The 21730-nt window shown below is 46.1% G+C and overlaps 1 protein-coding gene across 1 annotated transcript in view; it reads right to left on the bottom strand.

Annotated features, from left to right (window-relative positions):
* The window catches only part of LOC144500809 (dedicator of cytokinesis protein 2-like), a 1379043-nt gene extending 1363044 nt beyond the window's left edge, over positions 1 to 15999 (bottom strand). Inside the window, exon 1 of the mRNA XM_078224279.1 lies at positions 15872 to 15999. Within this exon, the coding sequence (XP_078080405.1) occupies positions 15872 to 15914 (43 nt within the window). The 5' untranslated portion in view covers positions 15915 to 15999. The remainder of the gene's footprint in view (positions 1 to 15871) is intronic.
* Positions 16000 to 21730: the final 5731 nt, after the last annotated feature.

Below are 21730 nucleotides of genomic sequence, written 5' to 3'. Positions count from 1 at the left end.
TTCAAGCCCTGAGTCTGAGTGCATGATGTGGTGTGACAGTTTAATTCAGCACTGAGGGAGTGCTGCACTGTCAGGAGTTCCATATTTTGGATGAACCATTAAGCCAAGTGCCTTCCTAACACTTTCAGATGGATGCCAAAGACCCTGTGGCACTCTTTGGAAGAAGATGTTCCCTCAGGTCCCCTGGGCAACTTCCAACCGGCGCAGACACGATAGGCCAAATGGCCTCCTTCCGCGCTGTAAGAATTCTGTTGTCTGCGTTACCCCTCAACCATTATCAGTGAAGCAGATTAGATGGTAATTATCTCAGTGGTGTTGAGGGAGCCTGCAGTCCACAAATTAGCAGCTGTGTTTCCCACATTGCAACGGTGACTAAACTTCAGAAGTACACCATTGGTTGTGAGGTGCTTTGCAACGGAAAGAGCTATCTAAATGCAAGCTCACTCTTCAAGCCATGAATAGTTGGTGACAAAATGTAAAATTACCCCAATAGACAAAACAGCTAAACCGTTTGGGGCGGCGCAGTGACACTGCGTTTAGCACTGCTGCCGCACAGCACCAGAGACCCAGGTTCGATTCCGGCCTCGGATCACTGTCTGTACGGAGTCTGCACGTTTTCCTTGTGTCTGCATGGGTTTCCTCCAGGTGTTCCGGTTTCCTACCACACTCCAAAGATGTGCGGATTAAGTTGATTGACCATGCTAAATTGCCCTTTAGTGTCAGGGGGATTAGCAGGATAAATACAGGGATAGGGTGTGGGTGGGATTGTGATCGATGCAGGCTCGATGGGCCAAATGGCCTCTTTCTGCACTGCAGGGATTCTATGATTCTATGATGTTTTGTTTGTGAATTAAGCATCATTGGTGTTCAAAAGCCTCTCCTACTGTAATAAGCAGTGACTGATAAATATTGGTGGCAAACAGTGGCAATTGTATCCAAGTGAGACATTTATTGTTGCATTTTAAGTGGGGGGGGTTCTTGGTTTCATGGAGAGTCGTGCAGTGACAGTCAGTCTCAACCTATTTTTATCAGTCACTGTTAGCCTTCAGGGACTGAAGGCTCTAACACATTAACCATTAGGTTGCCGTAAATTTGCCGGATTCAAAAGAAGCAAAATAGCTCAAAGAAATCCCTTATTTGGTTGAAGGTTTGTGAACTGACAAAGAAGGGGACAAGGTCTGACTATTCCTCACATTTACTGCAACAAAACTTGTTGGTACAGCATGAAAGAGCAAAAGAACTGCTGCCACATGACATCCTTGTGACAAAAATGATGTCTGTACTCTGACATAGACACTCTGACATTATCCCAGAAACCAGTTAAGGCCATTGTTAGAATAACAGACATTTCTTCTGAAGCGTTAACATATTAATTATTCAAAGAGTCTTTTGGTAGCACAGAACTTGAGTTCCCATTGAAAGAAAAGAGGCATGCTGTCAAAACCTTTTGTCCTGTGTTCAGCAGAGCAGGTCCCCAGAATACGAAGTGGAAAGGGAGCGAGAAGAGGGTGCTGAATGGTCGGCAGGTGCAATCTGATTGGTGGAGGCGTTGCCCTGGAGAATTCACCAGGGAACAGTTAACTGCCGAGTTATGTTTTTCCAATTCAAGCCAGGTAGGTTGAATCAGATTGGTGAAGGCATTGCCATGGGGAATGAACTAGGGGTCTTATTGAAACCGACAGGATACTGCGGGACCTGGATAGAGTGGACGTGGAGAGGATGCTTCCACTTGTAGGAAAAACTAGAACCAGAGGGCACAACCTCAGGCTAAAGGGACGATCCTTTAAAACAGAGATGAGGAGGAATTTCTTCAGCCAGAGATGGTGAATCTGTGGGAACTCTTTGCCGCAGAAGGCTGTGGAGGCCGGGTCATTAAGTGCCTTTAAGACAGAGATAGATTATTAAGGGGATCAGGGGTTATGGGGAAAAGACAGGAGAATGGGGATGAGAAATATATGAGCCATGATTGAATGGTGGAGCAGACTCGATGGGCCAAGTGGCCTAATTCTGCTCCTACGTCTTATGGTCTTATGGTTTTATGGGATGGCTGTCCCCTAAGCTATGCAAAAACTCAAAACATGGTGTTCAATATTAGATATGACTCCGTGACTGGGGAAACACCTGCTGAACAATCCTGATTTTGCAAAGAATTACTCTGAAATCCAATTTAAGATTGTCAGTCAGGCTCGATCTGTGGTTCACTAACACATGCTGGATATCATATACATTCACAGACATGACTCTGTCCATTTAGGCAGAAGGAAAATGTCCACACTTTAGACCATTTACGATTAAACACGAGCTTGGGAACAACCAACTTCTCGACGAATCAGTGTGCGCTTGCCAACCATTAATTATTATCTTCTCATGAAGTACAAATTGTTGTTCTCTTTGTTGATTTTTTTAAAAATTCATTTGTAGGACATGGGCGTTGCTAGCTGGCCAGCATTTATTGTCCAACCCTAGTTGCCCTGGAACTGAATGGCTTACTAGGCCATTTCAGAGGGCAGTTGAGAGCCAACCACATTGCTGTGGCTCTGGAGTCACATGTAGGCCAGACCAGCTAAGGATGGCAGATTTCCTTCCCTAAAGGACATTAGTGAATCAGATGGGTTTTTCCAACAATTGAGAATGGTTTCATGGTCATCAGTAATTTTCTTTGTTCTTTGGAAGAGTCAATTACGAGGAGCATAGGTTTAAGATGCAAGGGTCAAGGTTTAAAGGAGATGTACGAGGCAATTTTTTTTACACAGAAGGTGGTGGGTGCCTGGAACTCACTGCTGGGGGAGGTAGTGGAAGCAGATACGATAGTGACTTTTAAGGGGTTGACAAATACAGGAATCGGATGGGAATAGAGGGATATGATCGCCGGAAAGGTTTTAGTTCGGATGGGCAGCATGGTCGGTGCAGGCGCAGAGGGCCGAAGGGCCTGTTCTTGTGATGTAACTTTCTTTCTTCCAGTCAGTTCTTAATTCCAGATATTTTTTATTTAATTCAAATTCCACCATCTGCCGTGACGGGATTCGAACCCGGATCCCCAGAACATTAGCTGAGTTTCTGGATTAATATTCTGGCGATAATACCACGAGGCCAGTGTCCCCCCTTTTCATAGAAACATAGAAAAACTACAGCACAAACAGGCCCTTCGGCCCACAAGTTGTGCCGAACATATCCCTACCTTCTAGACCTACCTATAACCCTCCATCCTATTAAGCTCCATGTACTCATCCAGGAGTCTCTTAAAAGACCCTATTGAGTTCGCCTCCACCACCACTGACGGCAGCCGATTCCAGTCGCCCACCACCCTCTGTGTGAAAAACTTCCCCCTAACATCTCCCCTGTACCTACCCCCCCAGCACCTTAAACCTGTGTCCTCTCGTAGCAGACATTTCCACCCTGGGAAAAAGCTTCTGAGAGTCCACCCGATCTATGCCTCTCAACATCTTAGATACCTCTATTAGGTCTCCTCTCATCCTTCGTCTCTCCAAGGAGAAAAGACTCCCTCAGCCTATCCTCATAAGGCATGCCACTCAATCCAGGCAACATCCTTGTAAATCTCCTCTGCACCCTTTCAATCTTTTTCACATCCTTCCTATAGTGAGGCAACCAGAACTGAGCACAGTACTCCAAGTGGGGTCTGACGAGGGTCTTATATATCCCCGGACTCCTAAACTCAATCCCTCGATTGATAAAGGCCAGCACACCATACGCCTTCTTAACCACCTCCTCCACCTGCGGGGCCAATTTTAGAGTCATATGGACCCGGACCCCAAGGTCTTTCTGATCCTCTACCGTACTAAGAGTCTTTCCCTTTATATTGTACTCCTTCATCCCATTTGACCTACCAAAATGGACTACGACGCATTTATCTGGGTTGAAGTCCATCTGCCACTTGTCCGCCCAGTCTTGCATCCTATCTATGTCCCTCTGTAACTTCTGACATCCCTCCAGACTATCCACAACCCCACCAACCTTCGTGTCGTCGGCAAACTTACCAACCCATCCCTCCACTTCCTCATCCAGGTCATTTATGAAAACTGTCCTGACAGTTCATGTGAACTGTCCTGATAACTGCGTGGCAAAAAGCTCCAACAGCATGTCTCCTTTGTCGAGCAATGCATTAACTATTATTATCACACTGCCAGGGTGAGGAGGTCTTCCTTCGCTCAGAGAATTGTTCTTGTTTGAAATTCACTCGCCCAGCAAGTTGAGGCTGGGTCATTGAATGAGTCTAAGGCTGAGTTAGATAGATTTGTGATCAATAAGGGAGTCAAGAGTTATGGATGGCAGGCAGGAAAGTGGAGTCAAGGCCACAATCAGATCAGCCATGATCTTATTGACTGGCAAAACAAGGTCAATGGGCTCAACAGCCTACTCTTGCTGTCATTAATAAGACCATAAGACGTAGGAGCAGAAGTAGGCCATTCAGCCCATCGAGTCTGCTCCACCATTCATAGAACATAGAACATAGAACATTACAGCGCAGAACAGGCCCTTCGGCCCACGATGTTGCACCGACCAGTTAAAAAAAAAAAAAAAACTGTGACCCTCCAACCTAAACCAATTTCTTTTCGTCCATGAACCTATCTACGGATCTCTTAAACGCCCCCAAACTAGGCGCATTTACTACTATTCAATGAGATCATGATTGATCTGATATGATAATCCTCAACTCCACTTTCCCGCAACCCTTGAATCCTTACAGATTAAAAATCTATCTATATTTCTTATGTCTTTAAGCTTAAGTTTATTTATTATTGCCACAAGTAGGCCTACATTAGCACTGCAGTGAAGTTACTGTGAAAATCCCCTAGTCGCCACACTCCGGCGCCTGTTCAGGTACAATGAGGGAGAATTTAGCATGGCCAATGCAACTAACCAGCACGTCTTTCGGACTGTGGGAGGAAACCGGAGCACCTGAAGGAAACCCATGCAAACAGGGGGAGAATGTGGAGACTCTGCACAGACCATGACCCAAGCCGGGAATTGAACCTGCGTCTCTGGCACTGTGAGGCAGCAGTGCTAACCACTGGAATGACGAACATCAGTTTTGTGGAGAGACCAGATGATCAGGCCTTGTTCTTAGAGCAGAGGCGTTAAGGGAAAGATTTAGTGGAGGTGATCAGAGTTACAAATGGTTTTTATAGAGTCATAGAGGTTTACAGCATGGAAACAGGCCCTTTTGGCCTAACGTGTTGATGCCGCCCTTTTATGTAATGACTAAGCTAGTCCCAATTGCCCACGCTAGGCCGATGTCACTTGATAGCCATCTTACTGTGTTGTCTTACTCATGTAACTGTCTAAATGCTTTTTAAAAGACAAAATTGTACTACTACCTCTGGCAGCTTGTTCCAGACAGTCACCACCCTCTGTGTGAAAAATTTGCCCCTCTGGACACTTTTGTATCTCTCCCCTCTCACCTTAAACCTGTATCCTCTAGTTTTAGACTCCCCAACCTTTACGAAAAGATATTGATTATCTCACTGATCTATGCCCCTCATTATTTTATAGACCTCTATAAGATCACCCCTCAGCCTTCCAAGCTCCAGAGATAACAGTCCCAGTCTATCCAGCCTATCCTTATAACTCAAACCATCAAGTCCTGGCAGCATCCTAGTAAATCTTTTCTGCACTCTTTCTAGTTTAATAATATCCTTTCTATAATAGGGTGACCAGAACTGTACACAGTATTCCAAGTGTGGTCTTACCAATGTCTTGTACAACTTCAACAAGATGTCCCAACTCCTGTATTCAATGTTCTGACCAATGAAACCAAGCATGCCGAATGCCTTCTTCACCACTCTGTCCACCTGTGACTCCACTTTCAAGGAGCTATGAACATGTACCCCTAGGTCTCTTTATTCTATAATTCTCTCCAACACCCTACCATTAACTGAGTAAGCCCTGCCCTGGTTCGATCGACCAAAATGCATCACCTTGCATTTATCTAAATTAAACTCCATCTGCCATTCATCAGCCCACTGGCTCAATTGATCAAGATCTCGTTGCAATCCTAGATAAGCTTCGTCACCGTCCACTATGCCAGCAATCTTGGTGTCATCTGCAAACTTACTAACCATGTCTCCTATATTCTCATCCAAATCATTCATATAAATGACAAATAACAGTGGGCCCAGCACTGATCCCTGAGGCACAGGCCTCCAGTTTGAAAAACAACCCTCCACAACCACCCTCTGGCTTCTGTCAAGAAGCCAATTTTGTATCCAATTGGCTACCTCACCCTGGATATTGTGTAAAGAGGGAGAAATGGTGTCAACTGGCAAGTGGATCAGTAACCAGAGGACACAGATTTAACATAATTCGCAAAGGAACCAAAGTGGGGAGATAGGAAGCATTATCACACAGCGATTTTCTATGATCTGAGGAGGCGGTGGTCCAGTGGTATTGTCGCCGGGCCAGTAGTCCAGAAACCCAGGGTAATGCTCCGAGGACCCGGGTTCGAATCCCACCACTGCAGATGGTGAAATTTGAATTCAATAAAAATGTGGAACTAAAAGTCTAAAGATGACCATGAAACCATTGTCATAAAAACCCATCTGGTTCACTAATGTCCTTTCGGGAAGGAAATCTGCTGTCCTTATTTGGTCTGGCCTACATGTGACTCCAGAGCCACAGCAATGTGGCTGACTCTTAAAAATGCCTTCATGGATGGGCAATAAATCCTGGCCCAGCCAGCGACGCCCATTTCCCAAATAAAAATAAGATAGTGAAAGCAGGTTCAATATTGACTTTCAAAAGGGAGTTGGATAAATAAATGTAAAGGGGAAAGGTGTGCAGGGTGAGAGGAAAAGAACATTGGAGCGTGGAAATGATTAAATGGCATTTTTTAAGGAGCTGGTATAAGCACAATGGGATGAATGGTCTCCTTCTGTCTTGTATGATTCTATTTAAGAATCAAAAACCATCTGTTTCCCTCTTTCCCTCCTCTTTTCTAATTTTGCCAGTTACCGCTGGGGCCTTGGTCCACTGACAGCCTCCCGCAAGCTGTGAGCTTCCTTGCTGGGGTGGATTTTAACTCAGGCAGGAAGGCAGGGAGGTGATGGCCTCATGGTATCATCGCTAGATTATTGATGCAGAAACTCAACTAATGTTCTGGGGACCCGGGTTCGAATCCCGCCACGTCAGATGGTGGGATTTGAATATAATAAAAAATATCTGAAATTAAGAATCTACTGATGACCATGAAACCATTGTCGATTGTCGGAAAAACCCAACTGGTTCACTATTGTCCTTTAGGGAAGGAAATCTGCCATTCTAACCTGGTCTGGCCTACATGTGACTCCAGAGCCACAGCAATGTGGTTGACTCTCAACTGCCCTCTGAACAAGGGCAACTAGGGATGGGCAATAAATGCTGGCCAGCCAGCAACACCCATGAATTAATGAATGAATAGTCTGCATTGACATACAGAGGGATCTGGGCGTACAGGTCCACAGATCCCTGAAAGTGACCACGCAGGTGGGTAAGGTGGTCAAGAAGGCATTTAGCGTGCTTGCCTTCATCGACTGGGGCATGGAGTATAAAAGTTGACAAGTTATTTGGGCCACATTTGGAGCATTGCATGCAGTTTTGGTCACCACATTACCAGAAGGGTGTGGAGACTATGGAGAGGGTGCAAAGAAGGTTTACCAGGATGTTGCCGGGTCTGCAGGGTTTAAGTATGAGGAGAGGTTGGATAGGTTCAAATTGCTTTCACTGGAAAGGCGGGGGTTGAGGGGAGAGCTGATAGATGTCTACAAAATTATGAGAGGCATTGACAAGGTGGGTAGTCAGAGGCTTTTTACCAGGGTGGAAGTGTCAACTACCAGAGGGCACAGGTTCAAAGTGAAAGTGGGTAAGTTTAGGGGAGATGTGTGGGGGAAAGTTTTTCACGCAGAGAGTGGTGGGTGCCTGGAACGCACTGCCAGAGATGATGGTGGAAGCAGGCACATTGGCAATGTTCAAGGCATATCTTGATAGACACATGAACGGGAGGTGAACAGAGGGATAGAAACCACGTATCGGTCCAGGCTTGGTGGGCTGAAGGGCCTGTTCCTGTGCTGTATTGTTCTTTGTCTTGGGGAGTGGTTGGGGGCCTGAACCAATTTGAGGGATAGTCTCCTTTACCATCTCACTAAGTGAATCGCCAGTCCCGAGTAAGCTTCCTCCTCTCCCTGACAGCTTAAGGCCAGCCTATAGCTGGATGGGTCCAGTAGGCAGGAGACAGTAAAACAATGTTGGATGGCAGCCTCAGGCAGCGGCAATCGCCAATATCCTTGTGCAGCCCAGATAATCACTTGATCACATTTGATCTAATCACATTTAATTTTGTGGAGTCTTTTGATTCAACAGAGCAGAGTAAGGGCAATACAGCTTCCTAAAGGAGTCGCTATAAAACCCGACAGTACAGAAGGAGGCCATTCGGCCCATTGAGTCTGCACCGACAACAATCCTATTCAGGCCCTATCCCCGTAACCCCACATATTAACTCCGCTAATCCCTCTAACCTACGCATCCCCGGACACTAAGGGGCAATTTAGCATGGCCAATTCACCTAACCAGTATATATTTGGACTGTGGGAGGAAACCGGAGCACCCGGAGGAAACCCACGCAGACACGGGGAGACATCCCTGCTCCTGTACTCGAATCCTCTTGCTATGAAGGCCAACATTTCATTTGCCTTCCTACTTATTTTCAGTGAATGGTGTACAAGGACACCCAGGTCTCATTTTATATTTCCCTCCCTCAACCTATAGCCATTCAGATCACAATGTCTTCCTTTTTTTTGTTACCAAAGTGGATAACTTCACGTTTATCCACATTATACTGCATCTGCCATACATTTGTCCACTCACTCAACTTGTCCAAACACATTGAAGCATTTTTGCATCCTCCTCATTGCTCACTTTCCCACCCAGCTTTTTGGCATCTGAAAATTTGGATATATTACATTTAGTTCCCTCATCTAAATCATTGTGAATAGCTGGAGCCCTAACACTAATCCCTGCCGTACCCCACTAGTCACTTCCTGCCACTTGGAAAAGGAACCCTTTATTCCTGCTCTTTGTTTCCTCTCTGCCAACCGGTTTTCTGTCCACCTCAATACATTTCTCCCAATCCCATGCGCTTTAATTTTACACGCTATTTCTAATTTGGGACCTTTATGAAAGCCTTCTGAAAGTTCAGATAAACCACACTCATTGGCTCCCCCTCATCAACTCTACTAGTTACATCCTCAAAGAATTCCAATGTATTTGTCAAGCGTGATGATACTGTGCCTTTAAGAAATGTATTTATATCATGTTTCTTGTGAGGGGTATGTTTAGAATCCACATCACCTGCTGAGAATGCAGATTAACGATTGATTTTTGATCTGAGTTAATGATTTTTTATTTATTTGTTTTTTCCCCATTGGGGTTTCAGTGTAGGATTTTGACTAAATTGATTGCCAGAGTCACATGCTAAAGGAGCTAAGCTTACAGGGAAAAGCAGGCAGTTACTGTTGGGTTCTGAAATAAGCAACAGCTCTCTCTCTTTCTCTCTCTGGAAGAGAGCCCATCGGAAGGCAGTTCACACAACATATGATATTCAAGATAAGGAATTCCCATTGTTCTGCAATACCAACGAAACGAGGGGTGGGAAAACGAAACACTTTTGAACAATGTTGTCTTCCAGGGAATCAATCGATACAATTATTTGTTTTCACGCCAGGGTAGATCGCACAGTAAATGGTATAACTGGAGCAGCCTCTAAAAGGAGAAGATCGAACTGTTGGGTTGAACGAAAGGAAGGAACATGAGGCATAAAGCTCGACAAGATTGGTCTATCAGAGCAGTGCCTGGCTCTCTCTCCCTCTACACCCAGGACCAAAGGAATCCACATATCTCAAGGAACGGGAACACCCTGTTTAAGAATGGAGGGAGACGGAAGATGGGAAATTACACGCCAGTTAGCCTGACCTCGGGTCATGGGTAAGGTCTTGGAGTCCATTATTGAGGATGGAATTGCAGAGTACTTGGAAAGGCATGGCAAAATAGGGTTGAGTCAGCACGGCTTCGTCAAAGGGAGGTCATGTCTGACAAATCTGTTAGTATTTTTTGAGGAGGTAATGAAGAAGTAGGGCAGCACGATGGCACAGTGGTTAGCACTGCTGCCTCACAGCACAATGGACGTGGGTTCAATTCCCGGCTTGGGTCACTTTCTGTGTGGAGTTTGCACATTCTCCCCGTGTCCATGTGGATTTCCTCCGGGTGCTCCGGTTTAGAATAAGAACAAAGATCAAAGAAGATTACAGCACACGAACAGGCTCTTCGGCCCTCCAAGCCTGCACCGACCATACTGCCCGATTGAACTAAAACCCCCAACCCTTCCAGGGACCATATCCCTCTATTCCCATCCTATTCATGTATTTGTCAAGACACCCCTTAAAAGTCACTACCCTATCCGCTTCCACTACCTCCCCCTGAAGTTTCAGGCACCCACCACCCTCTGTGTAAAAGATCTGTCTCATACATCTCCTTTAAACCTTGCCGCCCACACCTTAAACCTGTGCCCTCTAGTAATTGACTCTTCCACCCTGGGAAAAAGCTTCTGACTATCCACTCTGTCCATGCCTCTCATAATCTTGTAGACTTCTATCAGGTCGCCCCTCAACCTCCATCATTCCAGTGAGAATAAACCAAGTTTCTCCAACCTCTCCTCATAGCTAATGCCCTCCATACCAGGCAACATCCTGGTAAATCTTTTCTCTACCCTCTCCAAAGATTCCACATCCTTCTGGTCGTGTGGTGACCAGAATTGAACACTATATTCCAAGTGCGGCCTAACTAATGTTCTTTAAAGCTGTAACATGACTTGCCAATTTTTAAACTCAATGCCCCGGCCGCTGAAGGCAAGCATGGCGTATGCCTTCTTGACTACCTTCTACTTTCAGTGACGTGTACATCCAAATCTCTCTGCCTATTAATACTCTTAAGGGTTCTGCCATTCACTGTATATTTTCTATCTGCATTAGACCTTCCAAAATGCATTACCTCATATTTGTCCGGATTAGACTCCATCTGCCATCTCTCTGCCCAAGTCTCCAACAGATCTATATCCTGCTGTATCCTCTGATGGTCCCCAATGCTATCCGCAAATCCACCAATCTTTGTGTCACCCGCAAACTTACTAATCAAACCAGTTACATTTTCCTTCAAATCACTTATATATGTTACAAACAGGTTTCCTCCCACAGTGCAAAGATGTGCAGGTTGGGCGCATTGGCCATGCTAAATTGCCCCTTAGTGTCCCGGGATGCATAGGTTAGAGGGATTAGCAGGGTAAATTTGTGGGGTTACAGGGATAGGGCCTGGGTGGATGACTTGATGGGCCAAATGGCCTCTTTCTGCACTGTAAGGATTCTATGATTCTAAGTTAGGAAAAGGGGAGCCAGTGGATGTGATTTATTTGGATTTCCAGAAAGCCTTTGACAAGGTGCCTTACAGGAGGCTGCTAAATAAGCTAAGAGCCAATGGTGTTAGAGGCAAGGTACTGGCATGAATAGAAGATTAGTTGACAGACAGAAGGCAAAGAGTGGGAATAAGGGGGTCCTTTTCAGGATGGCAGCCGGTGACTAGTGGTATTCCACAAGGGTCAATGTTGGGACCACAACGTTTCACTATACACATTAATGATCTGGAAGATGGACCTCATCATAGAATCATAGAAACCCTACAGTGCAGAAAGAGGCCATCTGGCCCATCGAGTCTACACCGACCACAATCCCACCCAGGCCCTACCCCCATATCCCTACATATTTTACCCACTAATCCCTCTAACCTACGCACCTCAGGGCACTAAGGGGCATTTTTTTAGCATGGCCAATCAACCTAACCTACAGTGCAGAAGGAGGCCATTCGGCCCATCAAGTCTGCACCGACCACAATCCCACCTAGGTCCTATCCCCATAACCCCATGCATTTACCAGCTGGTCCCCCTGACACGAAGGGGCGATTTAGCGTGGCCAATCCACCTAACCCACGCATCTTTGGACTGTGGGAGGAAACCGGAGCACCCGGAGGAAACCCATGCAGACACGGGGAGAATGTGCAAACTCCACACAGACAGTGACCCAAGCCAGGAATCGAACCCAGGTCGCTGGAGCTGTGAAGCAGCAGTGCTGACCACTGTGCTACCGTGCCGCCCACTGAGCAGTACTGAGAGCATGGTTGCCAAATTTGCGGATGATACAAAGATATGTAGAGGGATAAGTAGTGTTGAGGAAGTGGGGAGGCTGCACAAGGACTTGGACAGGTTAGGAGAGTGGGAAAGAAGTGGCAGATGGAATACAATGTGGGAAAGTGCCAGGTTATGCACTTTGGTAGGAAGAATAGAGGCATAGACTATTTTCTAAATGGGGAAATGCTCCAGAAATCTGAAGCACCAAAAGACTTGAGAGTCCTGGTTCAGGACATCTTAAGGTTAACATGTAGGTTCAGTTGCAGTTAGGAAGGCAAATGCAATGTTAGCAATCATTTCTAGGGCTAAAATACAAGAGCAGGAATGTACTGCTGAGGCTGTATAATGCTCTGGTCAGACCCTATTTGGAGGGTTGTGAGCAGTTTTGGGCCCTGTATCTAAGGAAGGATGTGCTGGCCTTGGAAAGGGTCCAGAGGAGGTTCACAAGAATGATGCCTGGAATGAAGAGCTTGTCATATGAGAATCAAGGAACGGCGTTACATTTGCAAGTCAGAATGGTGCGTGGTTTTGAGGGGGCCTTACAAATGGTGCCCATGCATCTGTTGCCCTTGTCCTTCTAGATAGTGGAGTTTGTGGATTTGGAAGGTGATGTTGAAGGAGCCTTGGCAAGTTACTGCAGTGCACCTTGTAGATGGCACATACTGGCCGGGAGATGTGAGGCGACTCTCCACACGGAGTTGGGCTGAGTATTTCGCGGGACACAGATGAAACATTAACCCCATTGTGTCCTCTCGGGTCAAAGTCCTCAGGGCCATAAGACCATTAGACCATAAGATATAGGAGCAGAATTAGGCCATTCGGCCCATCGAGTCTGCTCCGCCATTCAATCATGGCTGATTCTCATCCCCATTCTCCTGCCTTCTCTCCGTAATCCTTGATCCCTTTATTGATCAAGAACCTATCTATCTCGGTCTTAAAGACACTCAATGACCTGGCCTCCACAGCCCTCTGTGGCATTGAGTTCCACAGATTCACCACTCTCTGGTTGAAGAAATTCCTCTTCATCTCTGTTTTAAAGGATCGTCCCTTTAGCCTGATGTTGCGCCCTCTGGTTCTAGTCTCTCCCACTAGTGGAAACATCCTTTCCACGTCCACTCTATCTAGGCCCCTCAGTATTCTGTAAGTTTCAATTAGATCCCCCCTCATCCTTCTAAACTCCATCGAGTATAAACCCAGACTCCTCAGCCTCTGTGCTATTTATAGGGACAACAGGTAGAGATAACATTGTGCGCAATCCATCCAATTGAAGCAGGTAGTGCAACACTTAGTGACCTCAACAGTATTAATATAACCTTATGAAGCCTTATCAATGTAAAAACATCCTGGCAGCAGATCATTTTTAGCTGAAAGCTCTGATTCGCACAATACAATGTTCAGCTAATCAGCACAGAGCAAGAACAGTCAAAGTCATTGGAACTCCATCTCTAACAGCACTGTGGGTGTATCTACACCACATGGACTGAAGCAGTTCAAAAATATGGCTCTCCACCAGCTTCTCATAGGCAGTGAGGGATGGCCAGTAAATGCTGTCTTTGCCAGCAACTTGCACATTCATTGAATGCTTCGAACAAGAAGGGGTGATTTGGCCTCACCATTGGCCTGTTTCCACCTTGCCGTCCAAGGTCAAACCATGGCTAAGCCGGACAGGGAATGCCACGAAGCCCTTCACCTATAGACTTCATTCCTGGGATCAAGGCAGGGACCACAATCCGAAAGAGGCTGATTTCCCAGACCCTCCTCCTTGCCCTTCCTCTCTTCAGCTGACTTACTACCGGCCAACAAATGAACCTTCCTGTTTTGCGTGGTCTGTTGCAACACCAGACAGTGCGTTTATCCAGTGGGGGTAAATGAAAGGCGGGTTCCCATTCGACAGAAAACAACTGACACATGAAGGGAAATCTACAACCATCCCATAGACTCCCCCCACCCACCCCCCAACCCCACCCCCACCCACCCCCACCCCTCCCACCCCGCCCCTCCCACTCTTGAACAATATATAATTGTCGTCGTTAATCAGGCAATACCACAGATTCTGTTACCACCTCTGTACTATTTATAGGGACAGCAGGTAGAGTTTGCATTGTGCGCACTCCATCCAATTGGAGCAACACTCAGCGACCTCAACAATATAAATATAACCTTATGAAGCCTTATCAACATAAAAACATCCTGGCAGCAGATCCATTTCAGCCGAAAGCTCCGATTCGCACAATACAATGTTCAGCGGTGCAAGAACAGAAAATTCTCACAAACTTTCAACCCACTTGCCAAAAGCCACTGATAAGTTGTGCTGAACTTTGTAAAGTGACCTCATCTTATCCCCTCTCTCTCTCTCTGTTGCTCTCTCTCTCTCTCTGTGGGCAGTTTTCAATCTTAAATTACTAATTTTTCTCAACTCAAGTCTCCCTATACCCTCACGTATGGCTCAGAAGGGATTGAGAGGGTTTTCCAGTGAATCAGGTGTCTGAGCATGGGCATCATTTTTAATAGCCTCTGCTATTTCGTCAAGTATTTCTCTTTGCCTGATTTAAGAATCCACTTCAGAGCTCAGGGATTCCCAAAGTAGAAACTAGAAGCAGGAAGAGGCTATTCGGCCCTTCGAGCCTGCTTTACCATTCATTTTGATCATGGCTGATCATCAAATTCAATATCCTGATCCCCCTATCCCCCATATCCCTTGATCCCTTTAGCCCCAGGAGATATCCTTAATTTCTTCTTGAAATCAGACAACGTTTTGGCCTCAACTACTTTCTGTGGTAGTGAATTCCACACATTCGTCACTCTCTGGGTGAAGAAATTTCTCCTCACCTCTGTCCTAAAAGTCCCTTATCCTCAAACTATGACCCCTAGTTCTGGACTCCCCCCACCATCAGGAACATTCTTTCTGAATCTATCCTGTCTAACCCTGTTAGAATTTTATAAGTTTCTATGAGATCTGTTCTCACTCCTCTAATCTCCAATGAATATGATCCTAACCCACTTAGTCTCTCCTCATATGACAGACCTGCCATCCCAGGAATCAACCTGGTAAACCTTCGCTGTACTTCCTCTGTAGCAAAGATGCATGTTAGAGTTTCAACAAACTAATGCTGCCCACCTTGACAGCACACAGGACACATTCCTGCGGTAAGAACCTGATGTGCCATCTGTATTTTCTTCCATCTATTCCTGGGCCCTTTCCTTAATGTGCACTGCAGTTATTAAAGAGAGCGTTTCAGCATGACTGATATGCCCACATGTCGAGGCAACAATTCACGCAGCCACAAGTACCCAGGTGACTAATCCTGCTACTGTGTGGACTGCAGAATGTCTCCCTTATTGGAGCCCACACTACATTGAATGGCCTCCTTTACTTCAACTGCACTGCTTGATGGAACCATTGTGCATTGCTGTCCCATTTGTAATCCTCACGCCCGGAATATTGTTTTTCTTTTGCAATTACGTTACTCATTTTTAACCACATCCTGTTCTTGTGCGTTTTTTTTGTGAGTGTGTGTGAGTCTATTCAGTTGGCCAAGAAATAACTGTCGCTTTACTCCTCTCTATGTTACGACTATCACTGAATCCTGCTGATGAGGCTTTCCCAAGGCTACAATTTAAAATGCACACAGACAGTCCAGCAGAACTCACCAACTCCATATTTGGCTTCCACTGTACAAGTCCAGGAAGGCATGTCTTGCGTGTGTTAAAGGAAAACAAAAAAAAAACCCTCAAAAAGTTTTGTTAAGACCGTCCGCTTCCAAAACTCCGTTCAATGCAAGAGCCAAGACACAAACCAATCACATGCTTTGACAACGTCACACATTACTAGGACAGTGAAAGGAAGCAATTTTCAGCAGAGAATTGATAGGTTAACAAGAGAATCAAGGGTTGTCGGATCCTCTGTGCCTCGATTCTCCAAGTCACTCTGCAGTTTATGTTAAATGCTGCTGGCATATTTCCTCTGTAACTTCTTTATTTTTTTCCATTCGCAGCCAGTCATCTGGGCAAGTTAACCCTTGCATGTCTCCTCTCAGCTAAAACACCTCAAAGCATAGCGAAGCGATTGAGCGGAGGACCACGAGAATGTTGCAAAGGCCAAAACGCAGCATCATATCCATGGTTAACCCTTTCAATCTCCTATATTTACTAGTGTGTCAAATGATGAATTCTGGAAACGTGAACAGGGAGAGAAGCTGCTGGAAGTATACAGCAGATCAGTTAGCCCCGGGAAGGGAAAGGATAAGTGGCACGGTAACACAGTGGTTAGCACTGCTGCTTCACAGCTCCAGGGACCTGAGTTTGATTCCCGGCTCGGGTCGCTGTCTGTGCGGAATTTGCACATTCTCCCCGTGTCTGCGTGGGTTTCCTCCGGGTGCTCCGGTTGCTTCCCACAGTCCAAAGATGTGCGGGTTAGGTTGATTGGCCAAGCTAAAATTGCCCCTTAGTGTCCTGGGATGCGTAGATTAGAGGAATTAGCGGGTAAATATGAGGGTTAGAGGGATTAGCAGGTGGATATGGGGATAGGGCCTGGGTGGGATTGTTGTCGATACAGACTCGATGGGCCGAATGGCCTCTTTCTGCACTGTAGGGATTCTATGGTTCTAATGATTCTGAAATAACTCCTCAGAGGCCGGTGTCCCTTCACTAGATTCCTTTTATCTACAAGCTCTATTCCACTCCGAATCAGAATCTGGAGTGTCAGTAGCCCTGACACTCCTCAATATTTTCTTTCATTCGTTCATCGGACAAGGGCATCGCTGGTTGGCCAGCATTTATTGCCCATCCCCAGTTGTCCTTGTCCAAAGCGCAGTTGAAATCATAGAAATCATAGAATCCCTACAGTGCAGAAGGAGGCCATTCGGCCCATCGAGTCTGCACCGACCACAATCCCACCCAGGCCCTACCCCCACATATTTACCCACTAATCCCTCTAACCTACGCATTTTAGGATTCTAAGGGGCAATTTTTAACCTGGCCAATCAACCTAACCCGCACATCTTTGGACTGTGGGAGGAAACCGGAGCACCCGGAGGAAACCCACGCAGACACGAGGAGAATGTGCAAACTCCACACAGACAGTGACCTGAGCCGGAATCGAACCCGGGACCCTGGAGCTGTGAAGCAGCAGTGCTAACCACTGTGCTACCGTGCCGAGAGTCAACCACATTGCTTTGGCTCTGGAGACTCATGTAGGCCAGACCAGGTAAGAACCACAGATTTCCTTCCCTAAAGGACATTAGTGAACTAGATGGGTTTTTCCGACAATCGACAATGGTCAGCAGTAATTCTTAATTCCAGATATTTTTCATTGAATTCAAATTCCACCATCTGCCGTGGCGGGATTCGAACCCGTGTTTCAAGAACATTAGCTGAGTTTTCTGGATTAGTAGTCTGGCGATAACACCACAATGCCACCACCTCCCCTGTGTATACAGATGAGACTCCCTGATAGGGCAGACAATCAGTACCTCAATCAGGGAGCTCATACTCCAAGAGGCCCACCTCATGGGCCTCATTGAGGTCATTACAGATTCATAACTGGAACTAAACAGTCCACCATGAAATATTCAGTTTTCCTTCTTTTTTTTAATGCAAACTCACCTGCTGTTGATTTCCTTCATTTTCAAGCAGATAAGTAGAGATTGGAAACATATACTCGGAATGAGGCTGTCAGGCCTTTGAAAGACTAATCTGGTTAACCCCACTCTCCTGCTCTTCCCCATAACCCTGTGATTTTAAGTATTCAGGGGCAGCACAGTGGCGCAGTGATTAGCACTGCTGTCTCACAGCGCCAGGGACCTGGGTTCAAATGCCTCCACGACAGCCAGTTGAATTCAATAAAAATATCTGGAATTAAGAATCTACTGATGACTATGAAACCATTGTCGATTGTCGGAAAAACCCATCTGGTTCACTCATGTCCTTTAGGGAAGGAAATCTGCCGTCCTTACCTGGTCTGGCCTAACATGTGACTCCAGGACCACAGCAATGTGGTTGACTCTCAACTGCCCCTGGATCACTGTCTGTATGGTGTCTGCACATTCTCCTCATATTTGCGTGGGTTTCCTCCGGGTGCCCCGCTTTCCTCCCACAGTCCGAAAGACGTGCTGGTTAGGTGCATTGGCCGTGCTAAATTCTCCCTCAGTGTATCCGAACAGGCGCTGGAGTGTGGGGTTACGGGAAGGGGCCTGGGTAGGATCTTCTGTTGGAGAGTCGGTGCAGACTCGATGGGCCGAATGGCCTCCTTCTGCACTGTAGGGATTCTCCGATGCTATGACAAAGTTGACATATAACTTCCTATTCATCAGCAAAGGATTATTTTTTCCGAAGTAACCTCATTGCAGTATTTATGTAAGCCTACTTGTCACACTAATAAATAAACTTTAAACTTTATCCAATTCTCTTTTGAAAATAGCGATTGAATCTATTTCCACCCTGCCTCCAGGCAGTGCGTTCTAGATCACAATAATTCCTGCCTAAGAAACGGACTCCTCACCTCCACCAATACTGCCCCCACTCCCCCTCCCACCCCACGCCACCCCTCCCTGCCAGCACAACCCGCCAATTGAAGCTTTTGTCAATTATCTGAAATACTTTGCTTACCAACCCAGCGGAGATTGTTCTCTTTATTTACCAATTTATTTCAGGAAGAATTTTCTCAAGGGCATCAAGGCCCCAACATCAGGACCATCTGGGGGTCCCAGGGCTGCCTTTGCTGTCAATATTCCAGAAGGAGCCTCCTAACTGATGTCCACTAAGGGTGGCTGGTAGGCTCTCGATGCTGATGGCCTTATCAGAGTGCTGGCAACTCTGGATCGCTGGCAGAGGTGGCGTTACTGAGGCAGGTCAGTGGCCATCTCAGCACCTCAAATAGAGGTCATCTCACTGGCCTGCACACATCAGTAATTAAATAACTGGGTTACAGACCAGTAGGTGAGTGAGGATGGAGGCGAAACCCTTGTCTGCATGAAGGCCACGATTGAAGTCTTTCATGAATGCAAACTCTGTTTGCGACGTGGCCATTTCAGCTCCGATGGTTCAGTGAGGTTAGACGCATGCCAGAGGGCAGCTCTGGCATTAACTAAATGGTGGGCAAATTTGCCCCTAATTGGACTTTAACAATGCAAAATTGTGTGTCCGCTTCTGTGGAGTGGACATGGATCTGCTTCTCAGCTCACGGCAGGACGGTTTGGGCGGCACGGTAGCACAGTGGTTAGCACTGCTGCTTCACAGCTCCAGGGTCCTGGGTTCGATTCCCGGCTTGGGTCACTGTCTGTGTGGAGTTTGCACATTCTCCTCGTGTTTGCGTGGGTTTCCTCCGGGTGCTCCGGTTTCCTCCCACAGTCCAAAGATGTGCGGGTTAGGTTGATTGGCCAGGTTAAAAAAATTGCCCCTTAGAGGCCTGGGATGCGTAGGTTAGAGGGATTAGCAGGTAAAATATGTAGGGGTAGGGCCTGGGTGGGATTGTGGTCGGTGCAGACTCAATGGGCCGAATGGCCTCCTTCTGCACTGTAGGGTTTCTATGGTTTCTATGACATTTTTGATCACAGAATATGGGCGTCATTGACAAGGCCAATGTTTATTATCCATCCTTAATTTGTGTAGCAGCCTATGACTGGTTGAATAGGGTGGAATCGTTGGGGGGAGGCCAGCTGTGGATGAGCAGCAGGCCAGGGGTGCAGGCACAGCAAAATGACATCGTGACTGACATAGAAATTGGCCTAAAAGCAAGGCATGCTGGGATTACCTCAGTCCAAAACAGTCTGCCTGGAGAAAGGCCCTTTGCAAGGTTCGAGCTAAGACAATCGAAAACCAAAGATGCTCCAGGACACATTAGAATGTTATACATTTCCTGAGAAATAAAGCACCACTATATACACGGGACAGACATGCATCAGTCAAACAAATGATCCGATGCATATTAGAAGTTGAAACTAGACATTTTGATTTGATTTATTATTGTCACATGTATTAACATACAGTGAAAAGTATTGTTTCTTGAGCACTATACAAACAAAACATACCGTTCATAGAGAAGGAAACGAGAGTGCAGAATGTAATGTTACAGTCATAGCTAGGATATAGGGAAAGATCAACTTAATGCGAGGTCGGTCCAATCAGAAATCTGATGGCAGCAGGGAAGAAGCTGTTCTTGAGTCGGTTGGTACATGACCTCAGACTTTTGTGTCTTTTTCCCAATGGAAGAAGGTGGAAGAGAGAATGCCCGGGTGCGTGGGGTCCTTAATTATGCTGGCTGCTTTGCCAAGGCAGAGTCAATGGATGGGAAGCTGGTTTGTGTGATGGATTGGGCCACATTCATGATCCTTTGTAGTTTCTTGTGGTCCTGGGCAGAGCAGGAGCCATACCAAGATGTGATACAACCAGAAAGAATGCTTTCTATGGTGCATCTGTAAAAGTTGGTGAGAATCGTAGATGACATGCCAAATTTCCTTCGTCTTCTGAGAAAGTAGAGGCATCGGTGGGCTTTCTTAACTATAGTGTCGGCATGGGGGGACCAGGACAGGTTATTGGTGATCTGGACACATAAAAACTTGATGCTCTTGACCCTTTCTACTTCATTGATGTAGACAGGGGCATGTTCTCTACTACGCTTCCTGAAGTCGGTGACAATCTCCTTCATTTTGTTGATATTGAGGGAGAGATTATTGTTGCCGCACCAGTTCATCAGAATTTCTATCTCATCCCTGCACTCTGTCTCATCATTGTTTGAGATCTATCCCACTACGGTGGTGTCATCAGCAAACTTGAAAATTGAATCGGTATGTAGTGCACAAACACAAAGGGGTCCACCATTGAAACTCATTAACACCCATTGAAACCCATCAACAATGATGTGAAACTAATCAGACCGAAGCACTGATGGGCCAAATCCTTGGGAGATTCTGGAAAATAGCCAGACAGGTATAAGAAACCTATGCGAGCAGCGTTCGAGAGAACTCACCTCTCCAGGACTTGGCAGTGACAAGAGCAGCTCTCCTCCAGACCAGAGAGAGTGAGAAAGAGAGAGGGAGACAGACTTGAGAGTTCAATGTACTGATGGAATCACGAGGATCTTGGGGTAGTATAGGAATTTCTAAATGATCAATTAGCCCGAGAGAGAGAGAGAGAGAATTGTTAACGTTGTAAAGCCTGAGTCTTTTACTGTTTGGAATAGAGTTGCAACTTTGTTATTTACTATTGGTTCGAGTGTGTAGTCCTTTTGCCTGACATATGCAGTGGTGTTTGAGTAAAATCCATTATACACAGTGCTGGTTGAGTGAGTCCGCAGGATATTAGAAATACCCCGGACAACGATTGCCCTTCAGATGTTGTGGTGAGCTGCCATCTTGAACTGCTGCAGTTTCTGCAGTGTAGGCACACCCACTGTGCTGTCAGGAATGGAATTCCATGATTTTGATCCAGCAAAATGATTTGAGTTGATTTGATTTATTGTTGTCGCATGCATTGGGACACAGTGAAAAGTATTGTTTCTTGTGCACTATACAG

Source organism: Mustelus asterias, chromosome 1 (assembly GCF_964213995.1).
Source record: "Mustelus asterias chromosome 1, sMusAst1.hap1.1, whole genome shotgun sequence".
In the NCBI taxonomy this organism is placed as follows: domain Eukaryota; kingdom Metazoa; phylum Chordata; class Chondrichthyes; order Carcharhiniformes; family Triakidae; genus Mustelus; species Mustelus asterias.
Note: the sequence above shows the minus strand (reverse complement) of the source record. Positions and strands in the feature narration are given on the sequence as shown.